General features: G+C 33.5%; 1 protein-coding gene across 2 annotated transcripts in view; it reads right to left on the reverse strand.

Annotated features, from left to right (window-relative positions):
• SPOCK3 (sparc/osteonectin, cwcv and kazal-like domains proteoglycan (testican) 3) overlaps positions 1-10,388 on the reverse strand; it is a 699,451-nt gene that overhangs the window by 403,860 nt on the left and 285,203 nt on the right. The window contains exons 2-3 of one of the 2 annotated variants that reach the window (XM_006896659.1): positions 8,607-8,615; positions 8,459-8,504 (exon numbers count right to left, since the gene is read on the reverse strand). In XM_006896659.1, coding sequence (XP_006896721.1) covers positions 8,459-8,504; positions 8,607-8,615 — 55 coding nt within the window. The remainder of the gene's footprint in view (positions 1-8,458; positions 8,505-8,606; positions 8,616-10,388) is intronic. The other variant, XM_006896660.1, reaches the window with a different exon arrangement.

Consider the following 10,388-nt stretch of genomic DNA (forward strand, 5'->3'; position numbering starts at 1 on the left):
TTAGGACATTAAACTATTATGATTTTGTATTAACATAATAAATCGTCACTCATTTTTAAAATAGTGTATATAACTATTGGCTGAACTAAATGCTTTAACTTGTAAAAGATTCATACTCACATAAGTAAGTACTAGCATGCCATTAAGGCCGCTAAACTCTACAACTGAAGTCAGAACTGACTCATTGTTGACTTCCAGCAGGTTTTCAGCATTCTGTAAATCACAGAGTAGGAGATTTTTTATATTCTATGGAATAACTTGTGGGACAGAAACACCAGAGAATCACGGCCTTTGGTTTAGCAGCAAAACTCCTACAATCTATGCTACCAGATCAATGGCTAAGAGACTTTAACAATTATGATGTGTCAATTCTATTTTTATAGACTAGAAATTAGAACATAAAGACATTGATTAAATGATTTGAAAAAGTTGCAGTAAATAACAAAAAATTCAATTATTTCTGTAGAGGTAATAGCAGTTTCTTCATTCTGATGTAAGATCGAACTTGAAATTACAAGGGATGACATCGGAAAATAAGAACTCATACAAGGAGCTAAAGATGTAGTCATGGTAATCCCATTAATTCACTTCTTGGAATTAGTTTCCCTGTAGGTAATGGCTAATGAAATAATCTTGACAATGGGTACTTTAGAGAAAGTTTTCTCTCTCGATGAGATGTTGTGCATAGAAGTGAATACCCACTTGTCTGACTTTGTAACTTCAGAGTAGAAACACAAAGTGTCAAAAATGGCAGAGGAGAAGAGTATTGCTCTGGGTCTATTATGATGTCACCATGACACTCAATCAATCTTGAAACTGCTAAACAACAAGAGTAACTATATTACTCTAGGATAAACAGGTAAAAAAACTATTACTACACTTATTTGGTAAAATATTTTATATATTTTTTTCTTTTTAGTGAAATAGTGTCATTTTCAAAATGTTCAACCAAAACATCTGCAATAATGCTCAACCACACAAAATAGATCTGTAATCAGTGTAATCCTTTGATTACAGAGTTCCCTTTTTACACTATTTTTTCATAAACTTTATGAGTTATTACCTACCAAACTTTCAATAATAAACTATTGTTATCGGGTCCCATTCTCCGTGAACAAAAATTAGCTTATTTAGTTATTTCATTGACTAATTGTCCATGTATAATACTTCATATGAGAAGACACTTTATAAAAATAAATAGGTGACAGCTTTTTTCAGGCAACGTATTGTGGGTTATTTGTACTTTGTATTCAAACCTGTTATATATTTCTTTTTTTAAAAAGAAGAACAATGCTTTGGGAGGTAGATGCAAACAGTGGTAATGAAATAAAAAATAGTATTATCTGGTAGACTTGCCAAAAAAATTATATTTTAAAAGCAGGAAAATTGTAGAAAGGCAGGAGATAAGTCTCAAAATATGAAGTAGTGAATGATGAATGACTCCAATTGGCACTCTGGTTGTGATTGTTTGCTATCAAGTCAGAACTGACTCAGAGTAGACCTTCCAGTAGGTGTCCAGAGACAATAAATGCCATCCTCCTATGAAGCAGCTAGTGGATTTGAACTGCATGCCTTTGGAATTGCAGTGCAGTTTTTTAATCACAAGGCCACCAGAACTAATTATATAATTTTTAATTTTTTTATACTTTTCCTGTGACAATGCTAGACTCTATTATGCTTTATACCATCACAGAAGGTTAACAAGCATTGTTAAGACTATATTTCTTTAATTTTTTTGTTATTAATTTCAAGGAAAATTTACAGACACTTTGGATTTCCATTCATTTTTGTTGCACTTTTCTCCCTGCACACCCAACTCCCCCAGTATTCTCTTCTCTTTGAAAAGTAAGGAAAAATTATTTCATTGTTTACAGTTCCTCCCCTCAGGTACACTCCGCTATGCAGCCTTTGCTCTAGATTCCCGTCATGACAAAAACCCTAATCACATATCCCTTTTAAACAGTTTATTCCCTCATCTGTTTCAATGCAGTATGCATTATTGAACCCATCATTCTCAGTCTCCTGCCAACCCCAATTTCAGTCCTGTTTTACGATAGCGGCACCACGCAATATTTGTCCTTTTGTGACTGAGATATTTACTCAGCATAATGTACTCCAGGGTCACCCATTTTGAATAATATTGCATGAGTTCCTTATTTTTCAATGCAGCGTAGTATTCCATTGTGTGAATATACCACAGCTTTTCTATCCATTCGTTGGTTGATGGGCACTTAGGTTGTTTCCAACCCCTTGCAATTGTGAGCAAAGCCGCAATAAACATGGATGTGCATATATATGCTTGGGTGGTGGTTATGGTCTCTTTGGGGTATATTCTCAGTAGTGGAATTGCTGTGTCAAATGGTATCTCTATTGGCAACTTTTTGAGAAAGCTCCACACCGCCTTCCACAGTGGTTGCACTATTTTACACTCCTACCAACAGTGAATAGTTTCCAGTTTCTCCACAACCTCGCCAGCATTTGTTGCTTGCTGTTCTGTTAAATTTTGCTATTCTTACTGGGGTGAGATGATATCTCATAGTTGTTTTGAAAAACTATATTTCTTAAATAAAATTTTTATTAATTGAATTTATCCTATTGACGTGTTAGCATTATTGTCTTTACCACTAAAATTTTTTAGTTTGTGGTTACACAATAATTTAAAAAATAGCTACTGTTTTTAATGTTCTTAAATTTCTATTTTTAGCAATGACAAATTAACAACTTTAGAATTAACTTCAACAACATTAAAATATGAATTGAAAATAAAGTCATTAACTATTCTTTCTCAAATATATCTTAATTTTCAAGCTTTTTCAATTTTATTAAATTATTAGAACTATGTCTTTGCTCAAAAATGAAACATTGATAAAACTTTTAATGTCAACACCACACTCAAGACAATCTCCTCCATCACAAACTTTTAAGATATACAAAGACATATAAGTCTAAAAAAATAAAAATGTCTTGATAAGTTTCTATATTTTTTCTACATTTTAAATGATAGAAAACTGAGTTGGACAATGCTTGGCATACTACTAATATTAATAACTGAATAAATTGTGGAAAAGTCCAGACTACAGACTATTTCTGTGATCCACATTACCAACATGCATATTTAACAATATAGGAAACAAACTGTCATACACATGGGCACTGTAATACTCTGACAGTCATTTGTAAAAAAGAATAAATCCTAAATATAAAAAAGTGTGTAAAAATAATCACACAGAGACCCAGATTTTACATTTTAAATTATTTTTAAATGTAATTAAAAGATTTGTAACCACATTTATGTATTATTCTTACTTTATTTCAAATTAGAGAATACAAGTTTATCTAACCAGAAATTGTGAGACACAAAGCTCCTAAACAAACAGTATTCTGATATCATCGAGTATGTATTCTGAGTAAAGGGAAAGATCAAATTATAATATCAGGAAATTATCAGTAAACAGCTTGGGAAAAATGCTTGTATATAACTGGAAGTTAATGACATCTAGAGGAAATGGAATATCTATATTGTTAAATCTACAAAGTCTGTTCTTGAAGAAATATGGTATTGTATTTTAGAAGTTGAAGAATATATTAAAGGGTTTATTTTATCAAACTCTAGTACTTTGCAATAAGAAAAAATGATGATTATGATAATATTATGAGCACCTCTGTTCATTAAAGAGAATAAAGCCCCAGATGAATCTTATCAGCTTTTTTCACTGTAGCCAGATTGCAACGGGACATATATGATATGGCTATAACTGCAGGTATATATGAGAACTGTTGCAAACAGATGTGAAGGATGAAAGATTTTAGCTAAAATATTTCAATTAGAAGAACTGACATTAAAACAAACAAACAAAAAACACCCAAAAAACCCAAGAAATAATAAGTTGATTTATGGCTAAAAATTGCTGCTCTTGCAAAAATTATTCTTCTTTTTTCTTCCTATCTCCAATAATAGCTAATCTATATATACTTTTCCCTCCATTTATATGTACAATATTTGTTTCCTAGGTCAATTTTTAACAGCTTGCATTCAGAAATAACCTCCTGTAAAAGCAATTTTCCATGTACTTTGGTTAAGTTATATGGAATCTACCAGATCAGTAGGATTCAAGTTGCTTTTCCCAAAAGGTCTAATTTAGGGTAAAGTATGTAATAATACTGCTGATAAATGGAACGTGCTAAGCTACCATCACAGCTATACTTCACTTCTGTAATTGCAAATCTCCAAAATTCAGCAATAAAGTAAATCTAAAAATAAAAGGAAACTCATTTGCCGTAGAATCACTCATATTCTTAACATAAACATATTGTTTGGAACTTCAAACATGGTAATTATCAAGTATGTCAAATATCACCCTAATTTATCTAGTGAAAGAATAGGTAAATGTAGGAAATAGAATTTGCATTGCTATTGATCTTTAACATTAAGCCACTTGGAAAAATAACCTGAGGAAAAGGAACTTTGAGTAAAAGGTAATCCTTAGAGATGTAATACCTCTGTACAAGTAGGTTCTCTAACAATTTATATGAATCACAGCTAAAATTTTTGGAGACTTACCTACTTTAGTGGGAGAAAGGTGGACAGTCTCTTTTTGCTGGGGGGTCAGCTGTGAGTCAGTTCTGACTTGCCAGCAGTGAACTAGAATTTGAGATTTAACCATGGTAAGGGTACTCTAGTGGCATTGCATGGAGGGACTTATGCTGCTAATCAAAGGTTGTTCCTGTCTGTTGATTTAAAATCACAGATGGGAGGAAGATGGGCAATCTCCTGTGCATTTTCTGCAATAAAAAACAACCCCAAAACTAACAAAACAACAACAAAAAATACCACAACAATAGAGGGTAAAAATGAGTTGGTTCTGACTTGAATGCAGTGAGTTTGTTTTGTGAGTTACTGATTATATGTCTAAATCAATCTAGGACCAGAAAGAGTGAGTGATAATCAAAATAATACAGCATTTTGGTCTTTTCTTTCTCTCTTTCTCTCTCTCTCTCTCTTTCTTTCTTTCTTTCTTTCCTGGTAATGATCTTTTAGTTTCTTCATAGATGATATCCTTGTGGACATTCAACAACATTATTGTCTTTGGACATTGGTATTAAAAACATTAAATTTGTTCTTGATATGGTTTATAATTTCAATTGGGATGAACTCAAGGTTGGATTTTGGCTTTCATGGATTTTTAAACTTGCATATAAATAACTAATTGTTATATATAGTCACCCTTGGCCTTGTTTTGTCTACTGATATTGAGCTTCTCCATCAACTTTTTTCCAAATATATAGTCAATCTAATTCCTATCTATACAAATGGACCTCACCTGATCAACTACTCAGGAATCAGTTTGACACAAGAATCAAAGAATATACACAGACCCCTCTGGTAGTATAATCCATAAGAAGTTGTGCTGTTAACCCAATAGTGGTATGTTTTCTTGTGGTTCAAATACACCAGAAGCTCAGAAGTAGTAAAGTGACATCCTCCCATGCTATTTACAGCCCCCAAATATCAGTGACCAAATAAAGCAAATGCTCACAGATATTAACTTCTAGTATATCAATGAAGTAGCATATCACATGATACACCAGACAACTTCTTAGGTAAAAAAAACCCTCTTTTTTTAAAATTAAAGTGTAAGAAGAGGAAGAATGACATGTGAAAGGCCATATCTGACATTTACTAATTTCCCAGAGGGGTAGTGTCCCAGTCAACAGCACTGGCAACACAAAATGAATTCAATGAGGTCAGACATGCCCCACATTCCCATACTTCTTTCTACTCATATTTGCACCATTCTTACTGTTCTCTGAGCCCAAAATTCAATATGACTGCTCATATACCATACAGAACCACACTGGAGAAGTCAAACGTTAAAATCCAGGTAAGTAGCAGAATACAGCCAGGAAGAATGCCAAAATGTGCTCACAGGAAACACAGTCTGGAGTCTTGTGGCTAGGATAGTGTGACAAAGTTTTCAGTCCTGAAAATTATGGCTCCCCCACCCAAGCTGTACATATTAAATATAATAATTATACCATTGTTGTTGTTGTGGTTGTTATGTGCCATCGAGTTGCTTGCGACTCATAGTGACCCTATGTACAACAGCCCTAAACCTCCGCTCTGTCCTGTGCCAATCTCACTGTCTCCGACACTCCCATCCCAATTATCCCAGTCACTGAATCAATCCACCTCATAGAGGGCCTTCCTCTCCTGGGCTGTCCCTCCACCTTCCGAAGCATGATGTCCCTCTCTAAGGACCGGTCTCTCCTCACAGCATGTCTAAAGTATGTTAGACAGATCCTCAGAATCCTTGCCTCCAAGGAGCCACCCGGTTTAACACTTTCCAGGACAAATCTGTTTGTTTTCCTAGCAGTCCATGGTATTCTCAATACTCTTCTCCAGCACCACAGCTCAAAGGCATCAATTCTCCTATCCTCCTTGGTCTTTATCCAACTCTCTGATGCATAGCAGGTGATTGCAAAGACCATGGCCTGTATCAGACGCACCTTAGTCTCCAAAGAGATACCATTGCTCTTCAGCACTTTGGAGAGGTCCCTAACAGCAGACTTCCCCATGGCAATTCGCTTTTTAATTTCCTGGCTGCTGGTGCCAAGACTGTTGACTATGGAGCCAAGCAAACTAAAGCTGTGTACAATCTCAATCTCTTCACCATCCATCCTGATGCTGCCAATTGGTCCAGTGGTGAGAATCTTTGTCTTCTTGACATTGAGCCTCAATCCATATTGTAGGCTGCAGTCCTTGACACTCTGCAGCAGGCGCTTCAGGTCCTTCTCAGTTTCAGCAAGCATGGTTGTGTCATCCGCATAACGCAGATTGTTGATAAATCGTCCACCAATCTTGACCCCACATTTCTTCTCATAGAGCCCCGCCTCCCGGATAATCTGTTCTGCATATAGGTTGAAAAGGTATGGTGATAGGATGCATCCCTGGTGTACGCCCTTCCCAATTTTGAACCATGCAGTGTTCCCTTGCTCTGTTCTGACGACTGCCTCCTGGTCCAAGTATAAGTTTCGCATTAGAACAATCAAGTGTTCTGGGATTCCCATTCTTCTCAGAGTCAGCCACAATTTGTTATGATCTACACAGTCAAATGCCTTTGCATAGTCAATGAAACACAGATAGACACTCCTCTGGTATTCCCTGCTTTCAGCCAAGATCCATCTAACATCAGCTACAATATCTCTAGTATGTTTAATTATATCTTTGTATGATAATAAAACCGTTATAAGACATAATAGTACAATTCTTCAACTTTTATCCAAACATGATTAAAAATAAACTCTAAAATATATCAAAGATCATAAAGTAGGAACAAGACAAGGGACAATTTTTTTATACTATGCTTAAAATCACTACAAATTGGAGCCAATCTTCGGTAGCTAATCAATAATTTTTAGAATAATTACATAAAGTACTTTTCTGCATGGTTGTAGTAGCCTGTATAAAGAATAAATATATATTGTTTGAAAAATTTAAAAGGAAATATTTTTAGTCCTAATATCTGGAAGCAGGAGTGGCATCGACTTGCAAAATGGCTTGCCTCCGGAAACTCTATGTACGAACAGTGCTCAGGATATCTGTTCATAAGGTCATTATGAGTCGTCTACAATTCGACAGCACCAAACAACAACAACAATATCTTAGAACTTAGTAAGCATGTAGGTTTTGAAAGTATTGCTATATTATGGTGGCACAGAGTTTAGTATTTTCATTATAAGTACACTTGAATAATTACTTCCACATTCTCCATCATTTAAATGTCCTACCATCCCTTCCTAAAGTAAGCCACTGCAAATTTTGTGGACAGTGGTGGGACAATCCTAATTTTGGATGTTGAATAAATATATTTTTCAAAATGAAATATTTTATAATTGTAAAAAGGAAGCTAAGACTGTTGTTTTGAAAGTTTGCAAAAATCAGCATACTGCTCAGTGAAAGCTCTTGTATATAATTGAAAACTGAAAGAGGTGATTCATATTAATAACAAATTAATATCGGCAAAATTCAGATAACCAAATCTGTGATCTCAGATACATAATAAAAGGGGAAAGACACTGTGACATACATGATAGCTATTTGCTTTTTTTTTAGTAAATATATTATGTTGATATATATTGCGAAACCTCCTAAATTTGGAAAAGTATGTAAAGTAAAATATGATAAAAAAAGAAAATTCAACTGTTTTCACTAAGAGAGGGCTACAGAAATGTTGTAGGAGTGAATCCACTCAAAGGTAAAAAACTTACAAGTTTCATAAAAAGACCAGTCACTTTGGGATATGGCTATTACAAGTTTTACTGTAAAAGTAGTTTTTTCATACATTTTTATTTAATTGATGGTAATCACGTATTTAGAATTTTAAAGCTTTAGCAGACAAAGCATTTAGTAATTCAAAATATGTAAATATGTTTTATTTTAAAATAATCATACTCTTACCCTGATCGAAGGATTTTCCTGGACTCCAAGTGCGAAAATAATCATCCTATGAGGAAAATAATGTGTATTGAATGTATATGATTATTTGAAATGTCAATATTCATATAAGCATTAAAAGAAATATGAAATACAGGAGCTGTATACAAACCTCCACTTCCTGCAATGGCAAGCAGCAAATTATAAAAAAATAAAAGAGGAACAAGAGAAAAATAATAGTTATCAAAAGAGAACACATTGTTTACATATTATAGAAATGTCTTCAATTATGTGTTCATTTCATTTGTAATTCAGTGTTTACTGTAGTAGTCTATTTTACATTCCCAATTATCCTAAATAGTAAATTGTTATATTTTCAGTTCCAATTCTGTGTGTTATATACTATTCAGATAATAATTCTAACTATATAAGCTATAAAATATCATACCCATTTCCAATTATAAAACTTCATTTTCCACTACTATCATCATCATCATAATTAGAACCTTTAGTAAAACAGAGAAATACCTACTATTGTGATTCCACAATTTTCTACTGAGAATAAAAATATTTTATGCAAATAATTGACATGCTAATGGAATATCCAAAGAGTTAATCGAAACACATTTGGGAACTTAAGAAGAAATGCATATTTTATATGGAAAAGAATCATTGTAATACCTATATGTATTGATACGTTTAGTGAGTATGCTTATATAACTTAAACTTGAGTTAATACATATTGATAAAATAAAGCCAAAAGATTTTTAACTTTGCAAGGCTTTTAAATTACCTCATTCACATTATATTTTTACTAAGACACAGTTTATTGTTCAAATAAATGTTTTAGCCTTAGAGAATCATTAGAATAGCATATTATGATAAAGCTCTTTCTATAGTATTTCCTTGGTCATACTGTTAGTCTTACCAATGTTGGTCAACTAGAAAACTGTATAAACTTGAGATTTCCAGAAAGCAAAATAAATATTTTTTCTTTATGTAGATACTAATACTTTTGCTATCATTTCTGAAGTACAAAGAAGAAATATTGTAAATTTTTTAATAATAGAATTGAGTGCATTTGTTTAATCTCTTTTATGAAATCTAATTAAGCTACAAAATACATTACTTAGTCTAGCATATCATTTACAATCACCTTCACCTATCTATCTGAACAATTTCAAATGAGACAAAAAGTAAGAACAAAGAAAACTGATAAGACACAAAACTCTGTTGATGTTGTTAGAGGAATTCCATTTAAAGCCATCTACTTTGATATTTTCTGGCCTAAATTATTTAAAATTAGATTATTGATATTGTGGTTATTTGCTTTCGAATTTGAACCAACTCACAGCAGACCCTCTAGCAGATTTTCAGAAGCTATCAATCATATGGCAGGAAACTGAAAATCTTTCTCCTGTGAAGCTTTTTGTGGGTTTTAACCAAGTGCTTTTGGATTGTCAGTGTAATTCCTTACCACTGGTCTACTAGAGCTCAAGATTAGATTAAGTGAGGATAAATGCAAATAAATAAATGAATGAATGAATAAATAAATGTTTATTGCTTAATCGACTTTAAAAATCTTTATCTAAAAAGTAATTATAGCATACCAAACTCCTTAGAAAAATTGTATGTAAATTATTCCATTGTTGTTGTTGTTATGTGCCATCGAGTTGCTTGCAACTCATAGCGACCTTATGTACAAGAGCTCTAAATGCTGTTCTATCCTGTGCCAACCTAGCCATCTCAAATGCACTTATTCCCATTGCTCCAGTCACAGAATAGATTCATCTCATCGAAGGTCTTCCTTTCCTTCGCAGCCCCTCCACTCTGCCAAACATGATGTCCCTTTCCAAGGACCAGTCCCTCCTTGCAACATACCCAAAGTATGTCAGATGAAGCTTCAGAATCCTTGACTCCAAGGAGCATTCGGCTTCACCTTCTCCAGGACAAA

This window comes from Elephantulus edwardii, unplaced genomic scaffold (assembly GCF_000299155.1).
Source record: "Elephantulus edwardii isolate Elephantulus edwardi_28Jun2011 unplaced genomic scaffold, EleEdw1.0 scaffold00188, whole genome shotgun sequence".
Classification (NCBI taxonomy): Eukaryota; Metazoa; Chordata; class Mammalia; order Macroscelidea; family Macroscelididae; genus Elephantulus; species Elephantulus edwardii.